Raw genomic sequence first — 19,710 nt, 5'->3', positions numbered from 1 at the left:
TTCACATCGCTGGCTGAGCTCTTTGTCAGCCATCCACACGTTTTAAATCCGCGTTTCCACGGATTCTTGGAATATCTGGTACCTTCTTTGGTACTGACAGGCTTCAGACAAGTCACCACCCACCAAAATAATGCCCAGAAAACCTAAAAGACTTCCAGAAAGGATGTTCTCCTCAGTGCAATTTCAAAGCTGCTTTCCCAGCTTTTTAAGTTCAGTTTTCCAGTCTTTAGGCCCCTACTTGTTTTTCAGGAAACGCTTCTTGAGCAGATGTAAACTTGGGACAGTGATGTTGCCTTTCCTGGGTGTGTTTAATCCAAAGGACCTCTCCATCTCCTGTAAACACTCCAGGATCCCTTAGCAGTTCGTAAGTGGAAAACTGATGCCTTCAAACACCAGAGAAACCTGAAAGAACTGCAATAGAAAAACAATTAATAACTGTCATGTTAGTGAGAATAGGCAAAGGTTTGTAATCACCACAAAATACCTTGTGAAGAGCAAATGCTGATGAAAGCTTCCCTGCTCCAGGAATTCAGTATTCATTTAAAACTTGAAAAAAAGAGCATTTTAAACAATGCAGTTTTATGTGAAAACAGGTTAAGATTTTAAATTTATTTCTTTAATCCGACTGTAGTGGGTGTGCTGGACACAGTGTCAGCACACCAGGCCCACCTGGATGACAGGGGATGTGCCAGTCTGGGTTAACCAGGTTTGGCAGGTCAGACCTTTAACTTCTGCTGGGCTTTTTCAACACATTATTCAAGTTCTCAGCAAACTCCAGACACCAGCAGGGACACTCAGAGGTGCGATTTCGCTGGGTGGACCACTGCTATAGCGTGGATGTTTGGAAGAGCGGGGAGGGTTCACCTCACCCGGCCCCGCCGCTCCGTTCAGGGCGAGTCCTGCCCGCGGTGCCAGCACCCGGAGCGGCCCCAGCCCCGCTGCGGGAACCCCCTCAGGGCTCCTCACGGCTCCCCTCAGTCCCGGGGCCGTCCCACCCGACATTTTTAGTGCGGGCAGGCGCAGGGCTGTGCCGGAGGCGGGTGGGCGCGGCCATCTTTATTCGGGGCGCGACCCCGCCCGTCCCAGCGTCCTGCCCTGCCAGCGCCATCTTGAGTGAGGGCGCGCCCTGCCCTCAGCGCGGCCTCGCCCGCCATATTTAATGAGGTCACCCTCCGCCACTCAAAAAACCCCTAAGGTCCCCAAAAAGCCCAACCCGTACCCTCAGCAAGCTACGAACACCTCGGGATTCCCTCTGTTTCTCCCCGCAGCCATCGCGGGCTCTCCCCGCGGCAGGGCCGCTCCGCTCCTCCCCGGGTCAGCTGACGGCGGCGGCGGTCCCGTCATGGCCGCCCAGAGCGGCGCGGCTGAGGCGCTGGTCCTGCTTCTCCTCTGCTTCGCAGCCCTGGAGGGAGCAGCGGGCTCGGAGCCCCCGCCTAAGTGCGAGGAGCTGCGGCTGGGGCAATATCCTGAGCGGGGCCGGGGTCGGATCGGGGGCGGTTGTTGTGGCGGTGGGCCCGGTGTGAGGGGGGCAGCGCTTGTGCGGAGGGGAAGGGGCGGTGGGGACCGTGAGGGGCCGCGCAGGGCCGGGGGGTCGGGGAGAGCTCAGGGTGGGAGCCCCGAGGGGGTCTCGGCTGGCAGGAGCGGGACCGGGCTCCTCAGGGTGCGGGAATTGAGGACACGGCCTCAAGCTGCGCCAGGTATTGTTCAGGTTGGACATCAGGAGGAATTTATTCACAAAAAGGTGATTAGGCATTGGAAGGGGTGCCCAGGGATGTGGCGGAGTCCCCATCCCTGGAGGAGTCCAAAGAACGACCGACTGTGGCACTGAGTGCTCTGATCTGGGTGACAAGGAGGGCATCAGTCACAGGCTGGACTCGATGGTCTCAGAGGGCTTTTCCAACCTAATTAATTTTGTGATTTCTGGTGGTACTGTGTGTGCCCCAGTGCGTACTTGAGGTGTCCTTCAAAGAGATTGCCATGGGATGAGAGAGCCCGCTCTGCCACCTTATTTATTATTTGCAGGAGCAAGACGTGGAGACTTTGCCATTTTTTTCACCATTTTTTTCAGGAAATAATGTGTTTCTGTGCCCTGCACAGCTCCGAGGAGCAGGAGGTGCGAGGCTCCTGGCTCTCCAAGGCACCTCTTGCCCTCCCCAGAACATGTTGGTTGATGGCAGCTGACATTTTTTGATGATCAAAAGTGTCAGGAAAGCAAATCTTGGAAAAGCTTGCTTCACCTCCTGCTTTACTTGGCTGTGGGAGTTGAGACCTCTGGAAGTCAGTTCCTCCTCAGTTTGTTCCTGCACCAAATTCCTGCCGTTTCAGATGCTCATTTTTACGTGTTCGTTGAATTTTGCGTGTTCCCGTATATTAAATTTCCTCAACCAAATGCCTCAATTTCAAGGCCCTGTGGTATTTAAATAAGGGAACAGGACCAGATGAGGCGTGTGCTACCTTGTTGCCTCCAAATACAGAGGCTGTGACTGATAAATATTGTAGTTCCTTTAGGTAGTGCTGACTGCAGCACTAATTAAACGTGGGGCTTATGCGATATATTGGTGTATTAAATTGGATTAGCAGATTTGCTGCATGGTAATGTGCTGCTCCTCTTTTGGGGGATGGGTAGGCACCAACATCAAGGTGCATCTTAAATCCTGGGGGTTTGAAGAGGGTGGAATAAATTACTGTTAAACCTGTTGTAGTGTTTGATATGAAAACTGTTTTCCTCAATTACCTGAACATATATGTGTGATGAGCCTAAAATAGACAATAGCACACAAGAACCAATGAATTGCACAAATCACACAGCATATGGTAAGGATTTCTAACTTATATATTGATTAACTAATTTTTTTTCAAGGAAGTGTTCAATTTACCCATTTGTGTATCTACTTGATGAGCTTTCTAAAAGATGGGATTAGTAATATCATTAGTCTGAAAGCCCAAAACACTTGTGTGGATTGGGTGCTTTACTAAACAGGAATAAATGCTCTGTCTGTGATTGGTACTTTTGTAAGTGAGGTTTCTGGTAAATCTCTTCAATGTATGTTACACCCTTTAGGCTCTGTCCTGCACCACTGTGATTAAAACAAACCATTCCTGTCATACTGATTTTGCATAGAATTATTAAAAGAATTGACATGTGACAGAACAGCCTTCAAAATCTTCTAGTTTTTAAGGGTTTTTTTCTTAAGGCAACATTGTGCCTTCCATCATCACCAGGTTTTGGTGCATGAGGCTCTATTTTGAAAGCACATTTATTTGATGTTCAGTTCTGACATACTTCAGAGCACAACAGAAAAATTCATAACTTGATTACTTACTTTCCTACCTGTGCTTAACTTTGATGTTCCCAGGCATTGAAATAAATGGTCTGTGTTTGATGGCACAGCAAGTTCTCTTTATGTGCACCCCTGATTTAAAATCATGGAATTACAAACAAAAGTTGGGGTTGGAAGGGACCTTAAACCTCATCCAGTGTCACCCCTGCCATGGCAGGGACACCTCCCACTGTCCCAGGCTGCTCCAAGCCCTGTCCAGTCTGGCCTGGGACACTTCCAAGGATGGGGAGCCCACAAAATTCATCTGTGTTCATATTTTGCTTCCTATAAGTGCTGAATGACTTTCTTCTGGGACAATGAAGGTTTTCCAAATAATTTCAGACACTGGATGGAAATACTTTGCACAATGGATCCTTTAAATAAAGTTTTTTCAGTTCTTTCCATCACTTTTACATTGTGTCTCTGACTATAAATGGGGAGTCAGAGACCAGAAAAAATACTGCACAGTTTGAGATTGATCATAACTGAAGATTATCAGTTGTTAAACTAATTACCATGGGGTTGTATTTAATACACTGCACTTTTGAACAGGAGATAAGCTTCAGAGTAGAACAAGTGGCTGAATTAATTAACACTGTTCTTTGTGCAGCATTTTTACACACACACACACACACACACACACACCCCCACACACCAGTTTTTAGATTGTCCTCACAGTATTTGAATTGCTTATTTTCAGTATTACCTAAGTAATAAAAAGTTAATTTCTGCATCATGCTTGAAGCGCTACAATTTCTGATCCCTTTCTGTGATCCCTCACCCAGACAAACAGGGGTTCAATTCAAAGCAGCAAAGTTGTGTCACTGAGCAGAAGGTTTGGAGTCTTTGGAGTGACACTGAGAAGAAAACTGTGGCCTTTCCTGTATCAATGTACCTTAACTGTGCTGGGTTTATTCTAACAATGGAAAAAACTTCATTGCTTAATTTACTTTACCAAAAATAATGTTTATTTTTGTAATTGCCTCAGATTAGGCACATTGATCAGTAGTGTCATGGAATGATTTGGGTTGGAAGGGACTTTAAAGATCTTTTCATTTCACCCCCTGCCATGGGCAGGGACAACTTGCACTATCCCAGGCTGCTTAACCTGGCCCTGGACACTTCCAGGGATGGGGTGTAAAATCCATGTAAGATTTTATAGCAGTTAAGTCCACACATAACTCAAATCCTACTTTATTTTTTGGCCCTGTGCAATATGGGTAGGCATTAAAAAAATCCATCTCTTGCCTGTGTGCATTACTGGAAAATCTGGAAGGAATGTTAAACCTGGCTTGCAGTTTTGTTGGAATTAACCAAGAGGACTCACAACTACTGAAAGCTGATAGAAAGTGGGTAAAGGACAGATATTTTTTCCTTTAAAACAGCAGACTACAGCACTGGAGAGTGACTGATATTCTGGTAATGTGTTGCAAACTTTAGCAAGTGTGACTTTCTGCTGTGATTTCCACTTTGGTTCCTCTAAGAGTCAAGAAAAATGGAATAATTTGGGTAGAAAGACCCTTGAGGAAGTTGCATAGTCCAACCTCCTGCTCCAAGCAGTGTTGGCACTGAGTTCCAACCAGGTTGCTCAGGGCTTTGTGCAGTCAGACCTTGCAAACCTCCAGGGATGGTGATGGCATGACTTGTCTGGGCAACTGGTTCCAGTGTTTGACTGTTCTCATGATGAAAATCTTCTCTGTAAGTCAGCTTCAGATTTCTCATTGACTCATATTGAAGCCAGAGTGGAAATTACAGCAGAATTGGGGCAGCAATTAGGTTTGTATATATTGCTTAAAATGTAGCAAAGAAAAACTACAAGTTAGTGGTAGGACTGGCTTAAAAAATATTTTAAACAAGTAATTGTGTGTGAACTGTGCTTTGTATCAAGACTTGTAGAACTTAATTTGTTTCACTTGTGTGTAGTGAGAAAACTGCTCTGAGTGTCAGTTACTGCTTAATATCAAATCATTTTCTGTCCTCAGTTCAATGTCTGCCAGCACCAAACATTACTTGCAGAGATCACCTTGGCATAGAGAAAGTCTTTACAGGACATGAAGTTGGATTTTACAAGCCCATTGAGTGTCGCAATGTGTGAGTACTCTTTGGATCTGAAAAACTCAAGTTTGTCCAAAATTGTATGCTCTGTTGGCAGGAGGAAAATAGAAGTAAGACAGAACCATGCACATTTTGCCCAGTAGTTAATCCTCTAATAAACACTACAAGGATGCAACACGGGGTCATGGCAAGGGTTGGGTTGGGAGGGACCTTAAAGCCCATCTCATTCTGTCCGCCTGCCACGGCCAGGGACACCTCCAGGTTGCTCTAAATGTGCCTGCTCATATGGAAATCTGTCAGTCTGTCCTTTTTTTTGCTGTTGTTCAGTTATGTTTGTGTCTTTGCTTTACCTTATTCTTTTAGCTTTGCTTTACTTTGTGCTTCAGCTTGGCAAAATTTTGCTCCAAATGCTGAGGCCACGTTTCACATGTGTTTAAAATCAGCCCAGTTGCTGGAAGGAGCTGCTGGGGACCCCCTCCATCCCCTTCCCTGACAGACCCCAGGACATCAGGGAGCTGCCCTGGCTTGGAGCTGCCTTGGATCAGTTCCCCAGTTTGAGTCACAGAACAGTGGCTTCAAGTGCTGCTGCCAGCGCAGGGATGAGGGTGACTCCAGGATAAAACAGAGAGGACAAAGGAGGGCTGGACAGGGCTGTGCTGCTCTGTGCTGCTGCATGCCAGTTTAAAGTGTGCCTGTAGCTGCAGCTGAAGTTCTGTGATGCATGAATTGTAGGGGAGCTTCAGGATCTCTGCAGCTCCCCCCAAAATCTATAACAGAAACTGTTTCTATTTTGAAACAACTTTTGTGTTTAATCCAATCCACAGTGCCTGTTTCTGGTACATGAATGATGGACCTGCTTTTTGTAAAGCACATTGTGAGTGATGGAGAGCTCTGGATACCAATAAATGTTCCAACTGGCCAGTGCTAATGATCAGCCAGCACCTGTCACTGCCATTTGTTTCCTCTTTTTCTGGGATTCACACTGGAACCTTTCTCTTTTGTCCTACTGGAATCTTTGGGAATTAGTACAAGATACCTCCCTATCACTCTGCTGGGCAGATAACTCTGATGTGCTACTTGCTGCTCAGTAATTTGCCTAACTCAGAAGTACAGCTCTGCCTCTTAGTTTCATAAATATTTTCTCTGTATTTAGTCTTCTCAGCAGTCAAAGCTCAGCAAACTGAAGAAAACATATTATTACATCTAATCAGATTTAAATGCCAGCAAAGTAGACGTCAGTCACATTTTTGTCCAGAAACAATTGTGTTTCAGTCCCATCTGTGATGGGGGCTGAGGAGAAGATGAGCTATACTAGTTTAGTGAAATTGCTTCCTCTTTAGATTAGATGATAATGTCTATGTTTGGAGGTTTTTTGTATACATATATTTTTGGTTTAGTATATTTTCTAGTAACACTTTTTAAAGGTGCACTTATTTATTAAAATACAGGTCTGTAGGCAGAGAAATGTCTTCCTTCCTACAATATCTGTTACTTGATCATGACTGTTATTTATAATGAAAAATCAATGGTTACACTGCTGAAACAACTGTTTTCCAGTCCCTCAACTGTTGGTATGGCAGAAAGAGAAGAGAACCCTTTTTGGACTGAAAATTCCAGTAAAATACAACTCTGAACGTAGATAGAGTTACACAAGGATGTCCTTCATAATGTCCTAAAACCAGTAAAAAATGGCAGCAAGATTAATATCACCATCCTTCATCTGTACACTTATTTAAAAAGTGGGCCAGTCACTGACAGACCTTTTATGAGGCACTTTAAATGTTACCTAAGTGTTAGAAATATTATTTTAAGCAGGAATCTCCAGCACACTATTACAACAATTGCCCTGCCTTTTCTACTGTTTTTTGGAGATTTTCCAGCATCTTACTGAGTTTTGGTAAAAATTGTAACTGTAGAAATAACTGCACATCATTTAGCCAGAAAATTAGTTTGAGAAGGCATCTTCCTATGGCAGGATTGTCCCAGCATGGGGACAGCAGGTGAATCTCCATCCCCAGCTTTTGTGAAGGACAAATCAGCGAGTTGTCCTTAGCCAAAACTGTAGTTTAGTTTTGTAGTTTAGTTTTGGCTAAGTTCTGGGGTCCAGTTATTTTAGAGCAAGACCAGGAGATGTTCCATGTTTGTGTGAGTGGATGTGTTAAAGTTCAGGTAGCCTAGTAATAATTCAAGGAAGAGCTTGTAAGGTTGTTCCAGCAAAGAAGTACTGGGAGTCAAGGTTGCTTAGGTTTGGCTTTAATCTGATGTTTTGGAGGTAGATGTTATTTTTTGGCCAAATTCTAGAATCCCCCAGATTGGCATTATCATATATTTTATTTAATATGTGCAGGCCCTGATGCTGCAGAGTTAAAATGTCCATTGTTCAAGGGTTGCCATTCCAGGGAAAGAGGCCATGGAATGATGAAATTCTCTGTGAAATTCATGGAGTTCAGTGTGGACAGGTCTTTGAGCAGAGCCAAGAGACCCCGAAAGAGCAACCTACAGCAGCACCTGCTCTTGTCAACTGCTGTGGAAGAGCTGGGAGGAAAAGTTTTTAACTTGGCAAATGGAAGAAATGCATGCAGAAAAGATAAAGGCTGGATGAGGCTGAGGAGCAAGAGAAAATAAAAAGAGGAACTGACAAGAAATTTCATCTTTTTACCCAATTGTTGAAATTCCTTCAGATGCTCAGGATGTGTAATTTTTCTCCTCACTGGTTTACTCTTTGTGCATGTTTTGTCTGAAGGAGTGAGGCAAAGGAAGCAGCAGAGTGGATGCAGCCTTGTTTGTTACAGTGCTCTCTCTCATGCTTCCCCTTCATACTGGATTTCTTCTGCCTGTCAGTTTGATGTTGATGAGGCTGCAGAAACTGTTGTGCTTTCAGAAGCATCTCAGTGCACAGGCAAGGGCTCAGTTTATTGCTAGCTGTGATCAGGAGCAAAATTAAAACGTGTTCCCATTTTTTATGTAACAGCTCTTTTTATGCTTTAGTGTCCTTGGAGGGCTGTTGACACTTTGTAGTTGATAAACAATTTCCAACAGTTTACCTCAAGTTTTAAATAAACCCATTAGTGTTCTTTACAGTGGAAACAGGACAGTTCTAAAGATGATAATTTACGTTACATTGGGTTCCAGGAATGCCCTGTGTGTTCCGTGCTGCTAATAAACACCAAGTAACAAATACTGAGGTAAAAGTCACGATTTAATCACTTAATGTTGCCATTAGGTTTTAAAGTCAGCAAATTTAGATAATAAGCAAAAAAGGTAGGTCTCTGCTTGGCATTGAAAATGCTTAATAAAAGTGCTTGGACTTTTGTCAGCTACTGTCTTTTTGAGACTGTTTTATTCAACTGTCAACCAAGAGTTTAATTTGGGCCTATTAAATAATTGCTGGCACGTAGTTGTGCACGTATCAAAACAGTGAATTACTGAATATTTTTCAGTTCTAATTACATTTGGGTTTGCTGTTCAGGAGCTCGCTGTTGGCCGAGGCAGCAGTTCCAGCATTGAGAGCAATATGTTTTTAGCTCCCTTATTAGTGCAAGGCTCTCCAGCAGGGACTGCACTTACAGGTGGTTTGGTGGCTGCATCGCTCCAGCTGTTGGCAAGAATGGTTCCAATTAGGACAAGTCTGGAAAAGTCTGTTCTATCTGTTTATTTTGTATGACTAACCATGGGAGGCTTAACTTGAGAGCGCCTCTCTGCCCCCGTGCATCTCTGTGCTGTCAACAGTTCTTTTCATTGTGACTTTGTGCCATTTACAGTGTAATGAGTGAATCCAAGACTTACTCTTTTTTGTTGAATCCTTCCTGCAGCTTCTTCAGCCGGTGGCCATGGTTCATTTCTCCTTCAGATCTCGTGGCAATTACTGTCTCTGCTGACATCTCACCTGCCTGTCCTGTTCCTCTCCATTTGGCTGCGTGTGAGACTAATGCCTGCAGACAGTGTTCACACACCTCCTGCCTTCCTGGCCTTGTCTCAGTAGGGCTGAACTGTTAGGAGCTGCTCTGTGGAGCTGGGGATGGATCAGCAACTGAATTATGTCTTGACAAGAAATCATCATTTAGTTTCAGAATAATCTGTATTCTGTAAGAGTACAGTTGAGTTGCAGCAGCTGAGGTTCCTTTATGGAGGATGCCTTCCCAGTTTGAAAGCTTAACATTATCAATTCCGTGGCCGTTAATTGAAGATAAATAACAAGTCTGTTGTTTTTATTTAAAACCAGAGCAGCAGGAAAATGAGTCACTACTTTAACAGTCAAAAGTATGAGTGGATATATTTTGCAGTCATTATCTACATTGCTTGTTTCTTTTGGCAGAAATGGATACTCCTACAAAGTGGCAGTGGCTCTGTCCTTATTTCTTGGATGGTTGGGAGCAGATAGATTTTATCTAGGATATCCTGCATTAGGTAAGTTTATTCCTTAATTTTTTCTTTGAGGTAAATCTTATTCTTATATTCTTACACTTATATGTGTATACTCTTCTTTTAAGTAATGAAGGCTGACAGTCACAGTTTTAATATTTAAAGCTAGAATCCTTACTTCATGGTCAAGTGAGACAAAGTGCTGCATTATCCTCAGCCTGCTCTTCTGCTGGAGTGCTGACAAATGGAGATGCAGTATCCAGCAGATAAAATCCTAATAAGCAAATGTGGTTATTGCTACTCAAAGTTTTGTTTTGCATTGATGTTTTATCACAGCATTTTTTGTGAGGCACTGGAGCACAAATGGCTTTGCCTCATGTGCCAGCCTTAAATGAGACTTGACTTCACCAGGAAAAGAGTGGACAGATTTTACAGTAAACCTGGTGTTTTGGGAGATGGAGTTTATTCTGGCAAATGCACATCTTCAAGATAACTCATGGGATTAATAACAATTCTGCAGAAGCTGGGACTTCTAATAAAACCTCTCTCTGGTTTTTAGGACCTCATTCCCAGGATGATGGTGCCACTGGCTTTTAAGTAATGGAAATACCTTATTATGACAAGACTGCCCTCACAGCCTTGTTTCTGAGCTGGACAAAGGGAGTGAATTTAAGTATAGATAGGATGGAGCAGTGATGTGGAAAAAGCTGTATGTATTGCTGTCACTTCAGCCAGAAATTTTGAGTTTCTGCCCATTAAATGCCAACTCTTTTAAATAACATTATCTGTCCTTTTCTATGATCTTGATTAACATCCATGTCTTTTATCCCTGGGATTCTATAATTAGCATTTACTTTGTCCATCTGTGCCACAAAAAGATACATTTTTGAAAGCAGTCAATCAGGTGCATTATTTATTTGTACCACTGGATTTGGAGTAATATTTGCAGTGATTATTTTTAATATATTGTGGTAATATAGATTCATAAATCCTTAATTCTTTTGTAGAAGTTCTTTATGGCTAATGCTTTAACCCTACTGGATTATACTGTAGCCAGTAGCCAGAGTTAATATTTAAAATTAAACTCTTCCAAAGCCAGATTTTCAATCTTTTGAAAAGCAAATAGGTAAGAGTAGAAAAGAATAAAAATCATCCCATTGGATTCCTTTACAGTGGCTGATTAGGGATTTCTTAGGTCATCTGTGCCTTGGCAAAAAATGGTTAAGAAAGGTTAATGGCACTGAAATCTTTTTTGCAAGTGTAACGAAGACTGTAAATGCTCCTTGGTTTATTTTTTTCCCTTCTCTTTTGTTTAAAGAGCACACAAATACAAACAAGCTATTGAGTATAAAGAAATCAGGAAGGCAACCTCTTCCTCTCCCCCACACTGTGAACCAAACCAGGAGTTATTACTGTAGAACAACACTATTTTTTCTCTCTGTACTTTAGAGCAGTTTATTTTCTCAGTGTGATCTGCTTGTAGGGAGGGAAGTGAGGAGGAAGAGAAAAAGCCAACTTTACCCTGCACTCCAGAAATAAATGCCAGGTTCAGAAACAGTTCCTCCATCCATTCCTTAAGTAAAGGTTCCAGGGACAGGGACACATTCACTGGGTTGGCTTGTGCAGAGCTCCATCCCACCTGGACAATTCCAGGGATTCAGCCACAGCTTCTCTGTGCAGCCCCATACACAGCCCTGGGGGAGAGGAGGTGCTGTAGGGACACGTTGGAGCTTTGGAGAGAGGGGATTAACCAAGATCTTCCTCTGAAATAATACTCATAAATATATAGTTCTCTCTGGATCACATATACATCTATACATCTATACATCTATATTCTCATATATACAGTTCTCTCTGGATTACATTCATTGTACAAGAAACTATCAATATTTTAAAAACCACAAATTTAAGCCAGCCTCTTTTTTCTGAAGGCATTTTCCAAATGAAGTTTGCCTTGCAGGACAATTTCCAATAAAACATTCATCTGTCAGTTGCTATTCCCACATATTTTCTATTAATCTTTCATTTATTGGTATAAAACCAAACATTTTTGAATACAAGTTAAAAAGAAGTGTTTATATATTTTTAATATATATTCAAAAGAAATTCATATTTCAGCAAAAATATAAAAATTATACAAAGGATTGTTTTCCAAAGTTGCATGTTCTGAAAATCAAATCAGTATGTGCTACAACTCATGAAGTGGTAGGAAGTCTCTTTCTATTCAGAAGTAAATTTTTCAGCTCAAATTGGGATTTTTCTGTCTGTGCCTCAGTGAAAAGAATATTTCAGTAACCTGATTATCAAATTCTTTCCTTGTTTAAGAATTTTTAGATGTTAAAAAAATGTTCATATTTAAAATATTTAAAGTGTGTTCAGGATGTAGAAATATGAATATGTGGTTTGTTTTTTTCCCCCTAACAATTAAAGAAGTTTAACTTTAGGTCTGCTTCTAGATAGATGCAGATATATATATAAAAATACACACATTTTGTGGGGTGAGGGGAGAGTTTGGGTGTGATTGCCACCAGTGATGAAATCCCAGGGATTGCTTAAAGCTACATTAAATTTTGCTTTTCTTTTTTAGGTTTGTTAAAGTTCTGCACTGTGGGGTTTTGTGGAATTGGGAGCCTAATTGATTTCATACTTATTTCAATGCAGGTAAGTCAGGGCTTTCAAAACAAGATACAAATCTGTGTTTTTTAAATCTTTGATTTGATTACTAACACTTTGTTAGCATTTTAGCCTTAAGAACCACTGGATATTGAAAAATCAAGGCATTTATTTTGGCCGTGCTTGTAGATTGGCGTTGTAGAATATGGACACAAAATATCAATATATTTGCTGTTGGAATTAAAACTTAGGTTAGCCATCTATAAATAGTGACAGTGAATAGCTTGGAAGCCACAGCACCATAGATTCAGGTGGTCAGAACCTCTTTGTGTGAGGCAGAGTGTTGGACTCAGCATGGGATGCTCCCAGAGCCCTCAGGTTCTGTGTTTGCCTGTGCTTTATGCTGATGAAAGGAGACATTGCCACTTCCATTTCCCACCTCTCCTGCACGCTCAAGTCCCTCACCAGCAGAGAGCTGTGACTGAGGGATTCACGAGGGTGAAATCCCCAGCTGGGGTGACATCTTGTGACATCATGAAATTGCCAAATTGTTTTATTCAGCAGCGCAGCCATTTAGCGTGAATTGCAAATCGGCTGCGATGAGCTCAAAATCCATGGTGGGCATGGGAGTTGTTTCTGTGGGTTTGTAGGGAAATATTTTAAAAGTGTGCACTTTGGATCTGTCTTTTGTGTGCATTCTCAAACTCCTTTCTCTGCTCTGCAGTGATCCTGCCTCAGAGCACTTAACAGATCCAGTTGAGAGTATCTTTCATCTCTCCTTGTTGATCTCCCTGGTGACTCCACATCAATTTAGCACTTCCAGAACAAAAACTCCATGATCTTTCCTCCTCCTCTTCATTCCTTACCTGTTCAGTATTTCAAAGACACTTGTCATCAGCCTAATTCTCTGCTGCCGACCCTCCTTTGTTCAGGAAAAGTGGTTTGGAGCCCACTCATTTGTTAGGCTGGTTTTGTGCCTCAAATCCTGCTCGGATTAGCCGAGTCCCAGTGCCTGCCTGTGTAATTTGGTTGATTAGAAGCCCAGGGGAAATGTTCCTTCTGAGACAGCGCTGGCTAAAACAGTTAAACAGCAGCATAACTTCAAAATAAATCTAGTTTCTGTTTGACTAATTAAGCATGACTAATTTTATGATGGGAAAATTAGCAGTAATTGAGACATTAGCACAAAGTATATATTTCACTTCATATTGAAAAGTCTTGGTTCTTTTTCTCTGTTGCAGATCGTTGGCCCCTCTGATGGCTCCAGCTACATCATCGATTATTACGGGGCCAGGCTGACCCGCCTCAGCATCACCAATGCAACCTTCAGGAAAATGCAGACCTACCCTTAACATCCCTGACTCTGGCAGGGAGTGCCACAAACCCACAGGTGCAGCTGGATTTTACAGCTGGATCCACTGGAATTGCTGAGGATTTGCTGGTCACCCCTCGTCAGAACGGAATATTAATATAAATGCACGGTGAACAAAGATGGTAAAATGTGAAAGTTCCTCACGTTTACCTCAAAGGTGGAACTTTGGGGCTGCTCTGTTTCTGGGAGCAGAGGGTTTTGTTGCTGATTACATCATCTGTGAAACGTGCAGACTGTTGCAATTTGCACTGATCTTGTGTCTGTTTCATTTAGAGTGTTACAGAGAGCTGCAGAGAGAGTTGTTCATAATAAATACGCAGATATTTATTCCATTGAAATTTATAAGAGTTTTAGCATGGATACACCTGGGGGTCTGTCCATGTGGCAGTTTGGAAATTAACTTAAATATCCCCAACCACACAAACTGCCTTTTTTTTCCCCCCTCCTGTTACGACCCAAATCTTAGGCTGCTGTAGCCTGTGAAATTGTGTTAATTAAAACAATTATTTCTAAATTTTAGTCAAGTTGCAAAATTTGGTCAAGTTCTGATCAACACTAGAAATATGGATGTGTAAAAAATAGAACTGTAGATGACATATCACAAAAAAAGAAGGGTGGATGTTGGGGTGCCCTGAGGTTAGAAAAACAAATAATTGTACTGCTTGTTTTGATTTTTTTTCTTTCCTCTCTTGCAACCATCCATAGTGAAATAAATACTTTTTTTCTCCTGAAAATAAATTGGTGTGTGTGTGTTTTACAGCTACTGAGTGTCCAAAGAGTGAATTCCTCATACTACTAAAGCCCTTAAAAGGGTCAGTTGTGTTTCAGTGCAATAAATTCAGTATCTTTCAAAGCAGTTTGACCAAAGTCTTTTGGACAACCAGGATTTCACTGGATGTTTCTTTCAGGAAAAGTATGTACACACAGACAGAAAACATGTCAACAAAATCTTCATGCTATTTGACCAATTTTAAGCATTCTCTTCACCTTCTAATGAAAGCTAGCCCTAACTGAGGGAGAAAGCCATGCCATAGAAATTTCAGTGTAATTTTTTTTTTTTTTACAAAAGTTTGGGCCTTTTTTTTTGTTTGTCAGGTAAAACTTTCAGCCTGTCAATAATATATCCACTAACCGTATTTTTAGCGGAATTCCCAAGAATGAGATTCCTAAGTGGATTTATGAAAGCACAATTTGTGGGGTTTAGGCTCTTTTTAACCCACATTAAGCCCAGTGCCCAGAGAGCTTTGTAAAGAAATCCAGTTTTTAACCCAAATCAGCATAACCTGACATGTCATGTAATGAGAATAAACCACAAGGAATACTTTGTGCTTAACGTTAATTCTTTCCTTCACGCAAGAAAGATGTGGTTTTGGAATCCTTCCTGCCATGCATTTTCCTTGCGGGTTCAAAGAGACAGGAACACTCTGTCAGCTCCATTCCCTTGCCTGATATTTGTTCTGTCTCCCTGTGCTCCCTCTCTCTCTGAATGCTCTTTGTGCTCATCAGTTTTGTTCCCTGAAATACTTTGAAAAACAAGACAGGAAGCGGATGGAAGATGGATGTTTGAATCAAGTAAAATCTCCTGCCTAAGATCATCCTGTGACTTGTCTGCTTTTTGTTTTTCCAACCCCGGAGCTGATAATGAAGCTGTGAAAATAAGAAGATGTCATGGATGTTATAATAAAAAAATAGCCTTGGGCGACTTATCACACAAGATTCCATTCTAAAATGTGTCTCCAGGTGTGCAAGTAGCAGAGGCTCGACTTGGTGATTTCAGAAATCCAGGCTGTGCTTCGTTATCTGTAAAAAAATTCCAAGAGCTGCTTTGTGTGAATCAGGTGAAAATGGGATTTTAGTTCTGAGGTCCATGAGATTCTAATCCCAGAGGCCAAGCAGCCAGCAGAGAGAGAGAGCTGCTGCTCCAAGCTGCAGTGGTTGGGTTGGAAGAGAAGTGTCAGGAAATCAGAGCTGCTCTGGGATCCTTCCATAATGGACACAGCCATGGGTGGCATCTCTTCCCCTCAGAAGGGATTCCATTCCCCTTGTTCCTCTGCCTTGTCCTGACAGGTTCCCACCCCAGCCCCAATCCTCTCCCATATTATAGGAGAGAGTGCCACAGATTGCTTATTAACCTTTGGGAATTTCATGGGCTGCTGCTGGGGTTGTGCTGTCTGTATGAACACGCAATAAATGTTAATATATGTATAATATGTTTCTATCTGCTCCTTTATCTGCTCAGCTGAAGTGGGGAGAGGGTTAACTGAGCAAGCAGATAAAGCTGCAGGGCCAGGAGACAGTTAGTGAGGTCTTTGTTTTCATCTTGTAATTGTCAGATATGGCATGTTTACCATAAGGGCTGTGAAAAGTGTGATGCAAGATGTAAAGCTGTCCCACTGTGTTAATAATAAATTGGCTGCGGTAATATTTATCAAAATGTCTGTCCAATGATGATTTTTTGTGTTGCTGCCTGCTTTAGCCTTCTCCTGTCAATCAAGTTGTCCATCCCAGTCTTTCTGTAGTTCTGATTGCACTGCAATAATCTTCTCTCAGGATTGTTTTCCCCAAAACAGTTGCAAAGCAATGAAAACAATTAGACAATGTAGTATGTCCTCCTCCTGCCTCGTTCCCAGATAAAATGATATCTGCTGGCCTTGCAGATAGTCAGGAATTCTTTCAACATTCCAACTAGGCAGAGAAGTATTATTCTGTATCTGTAAAAATAAAGAACATAAAAAGTAAAGGCCAGAGTTTAAAACAAGAGTTTGAGATGCCCAGCCTTTTAAAACTCAGATAAAACTGTTCACTGGAGATGCTGCAGATCCAGGCCAGGCATTAAACACAGATCTTCCCAAACTACTAGTGCAATTCCAAAATTACTCAAAACTTCATTTCAAAAATGACTCTACAAGCTGTCCTATTTCCCCCTTCATTTTAATGACCAATTTGAGATTTTCTGCAGTGTGCTTAACCGTGACCTGAAGGAGCCGTAGTTGGGAGAAACATCCAGCTTTGGGCAGTCCACATCTGCTCCACAGTGCCAAAGTGCTAGCACTTCACTGTGCTGACTGCACTAATGAATGACTCTGGGTTGCTTTCCTTCAGCTGGGTGAGCCTGTGCATCTCCCACTTGTGCCTAGAGCTCCTTTTCATGGAGTTTTTTCACAACAAACTGGTTATTCCTCCTGGGATTGAAACCACAACTCCGCCACAGCAACTTCCTGTGACAGCATTTTGTTATCCTCACCCTTTCCCTCTCCACCACCACCCACCACTTATTACATGAAGATATCACTGCTGCTTTCAGGACCTGATAACACCTTAAATGTTAGCTTTTCCTCTGTTTCCAAAGATGTATTCCTGTACGTCTGCCAGTAAAACTTCTCAGCTCCACAGGAAGGTCTTTGTGTTTGAAATGCTCCCTTAGACTTTTTTTTTTGGAGAACATCTGTTGTCACCCCATCAAGGATTGTTTCCTTTGTTCCTCAGGAGTATATTCAGTTGTATTTGCTTGCACAGCTCTGTCTATTCAGTCTGCTCCCATCTCCTCTCAGTGTTTTTGAGGGTTTTTTTTTATTTTATTTTTAGATTCATTAGGTGTTTAGGCCATCTCTGCACTACTGCTTGCTCTGCACTTTTCAAACCTGCTTCCTCCTCCTGAAAGTGATGTTAAATACAATAAAGTTGGGTGCTCAAGCACCCAACTGGGGAAATTCCAGAGGCAGGACCATGCATTTCCATTCCCTCACAGGACTGTTGCTAATTGTGTGATTGCTGATTATTTCAGTAACACATCACACAGACTTTCAAACTCAGTGCCATCCCCAACTACCCTGCCATTTTCATTATTATAAGTGGTCACTGTGTGGCTTCTTTAAAAAATGCACCATTTAAATTCATTTAAATCATGCTGTTTAACCAGCTACCTCGTTCTGGGTTCAGCATCAGAGTCTGCCAAAAAGTGAAATATAAGAGATTGTTCCGTTTGCATCTTCTGCCTGAATCCGAGGAGAAAAAATAGCTTAACTTTAGGCATATGCTTAAGTGTTTTGCTAGACTGAAATATGATCAAGACTCTTCCCACTTTCTTCCTCTCAATCCATCTGTGATACCCAGAGAACCTTCCTAATCTCTGGGAATTAGAAGAGAAAATCACATTCTGTAGGGGAGCAGAATGGCTGATGAATGTGAATGGCTGATGGTGTTGGATGCACTCCTGTGGCATCCCATGGACCCCAACTTTTTGTCACCTTGAAAGTGCTTTTTGGTGCTTTTTGGTGCTTTTTGGTGCTTTTTGTCCAAGTACCAGCTCCCTTTGGACATCCTGCCCCAATCCTCCAAGCTCTTCCAGGAAGTGACTCCTCAGAGCTGCATCCCTCATGTGGGAATGTCAGGGCAGCAGATCAGGGATGCTGCGACAAATCCGAGCAGGGACCTTTGTGGGACAGGAGTGATGTCAGGCTCCAGATTCTGCCTGAAACTCAGCCCCGCGCTGTCTCTCTGCCTCCTGTTTCCTGAAGGTGGAGCCAAACCCCCTATCAGATCCCAAATCTTCCCGAGCTGTTCCCTATCTCAGCCAGACCCAGCACTCCGGGGTTTTTCCTTGCACAGCACAGCGAGCTGGAAAGGGGCTGCGAGGATTCTGTCTGGCCAAAATGCGTTTTGCATCGCGGAGCTAAGACTGCAGCAAAAGCAAAGAAATCCAAGGATAAAAAGGACACCCTCAATGCTGTTTGCACCGTGTCTGATGGAGCTCTACTTCCCAACATCCCCAACATAAAATTTTTTAAAAAACGCTGCTTGTCTCGGATACCAGCTCCTTGCTTCTCCCAGGATTTTCTGATTGAAACTCTTTGTGCTTCATAAAAATCCCGGCCATCCACGTGCTCCAATAACTCTCCATGATCCATTTGAATGGCTGCTTTCAGGACTGCAGTGCTCCCCGAGCTGCACAGCACATTCCTCGGGCTCTGCAGATGCATATGACACAGCAGAATTTTAGGCAGTATAAGAATTATAAAGCTCAGTTTCCATTACTGTAATTGCTATATAAATCCTACCTTAGAACAGGCCTATTTAACCTTGGTTTGAGCTGAGACTTGGTCCAAGTCTGATTAAGCTGAGCACCAAATTCTTTTTATTTTATTTAATTTTTTTTTTTCTCTGCAGTGTAATAACTTAGTGGGCAGCGGGGCGGGGAGGGAGATGAGATCCAGCACATCCTCTGCTCCCTGTCCTGCCAGGGGGTGGCTGCAGTCAGGAAATACCTGTCCCCAAGCAAGAGCAGGACGAAGGGAGCTGTGCATTCTGCTCCCTGGGAGGAGCACCGTTTCTCCCCTTGGAACCTGTGGCTGCTGCTGTGCACAGCTGTGCTCGGAGCAGGTGTGTGAGACGCCTCCAGAGCCTGCCCTCTCTGGGGGATGGAGCAGGAGCTCACAGCCTTTGTGCCATTTGCCACCACCTCGATGAATATTGGGTGCCCTGGAGGGTCCCCCGTCAGGGCATTGAGGTAACTGGGGGGGTCAAAGCATCCAAAACTTGTTACAGGACAAGGAGCAGTGGGGTCAAAGTGAAAGAGGGGAAATTTAGGTTAGAGATGCGCAATAAATTGTTCCCTGTGAGGGTGGGCAGGCCCTGGCACAGGGTGCCCATGGAAGATGTGGCTGCCCCTGGATCCCTGGAAGTGTCCAAAACCAGGTTGGAGCCCCCTGAGATAGTGGAAGGTGTCCCTGCCCATGCCAGGGATGGCACTTTAAGACCCTTCCAACCCAAACCAGTCTGTGATTCTGATTCTAAAACTGAGGAAGACGTTGCCAGTTCCATAAGCAGAGGTTGGTGATGTCCTGCTGGAGAATTCCAGACTCCCTTTCAGGCCAAGGTGCAGCTTTGACATGGACAGCCACGACTTGCTCCTAAGAAACTCTGGCACAGCATTTCCCATGCCATAAACCTGCTCTGCAGTGGCTGCTTTTGCTCCCATCTCAGTAAAGC

The 19,710-nt window shown here is 42.9% G+C and overlaps 1 protein-coding gene across 1 annotated transcript; it reads left to right on the top strand.

Annotated features, from left to right (window-relative positions):
- The first annotated feature begins 1,197 nt into the window (after positions 1–1,197).
- On the top strand, positions 1,198–14,780 carry TM2D1 (TM2 domain containing 1). Its single transcript, XM_054286168.1, has 6 exons — positions 1,198–1,465; positions 2,745–2,814; positions 5,303–5,411; positions 9,691–9,782; positions 12,325–12,398; positions 13,592–14,780. The coding sequence occupies exons 1-6, from the start codon at positions 1,343–1,345 to the stop codon at positions 13,700–13,702; spliced, it is 579 nt and encodes a 192-aa protein (XP_054142143.1). The 5' UTR covers positions 1,198–1,342; the 3' UTR covers positions 13,703–14,780.
- Positions 14,781–19,710: the final 4,930 nt, after the last annotated feature.

This window comes from Melozone crissalis, unplaced genomic scaffold (genome assembly GCF_028551555.1).
Source record: "Melozone crissalis strain CALT ecotype California unplaced genomic scaffold, PUWL_Pcris_2 ptg000045l_1, whole genome shotgun sequence".
Taxonomy (NCBI): Eukaryota; Metazoa; Chordata; class Aves; order Passeriformes; family Passerellidae; genus Melozone; species Melozone crissalis.
The sequence above is the reverse complement of the archived record's forward strand: the minus strand, read 5'-3'. Positions and strand labels throughout refer to the sequence as shown.

Coding starts and splice junctions, on each gene's coding strand:
- TM2D1 (XM_054286168.1), top strand. CDS start 1,343: ATGGCCGCCCAGAGCGGCGCGGCTGAGGCGCTGGTCCTGCTTCTCCTC. Junction 1,466..2,744: donor AGCTGCGGCTGGGGCAATAT/CCTGAGCGGGGC, acceptor ACCTGAACATAT/ATGTGTGATGAGCCTAAAAT. Junction 9,783..12,324: donor TCTAGGATATCCTGCATTAG/GTAAGTTTATTC, acceptor TTTCTTTTTTAG/GTTTGTTAAAGTTCTGCACT.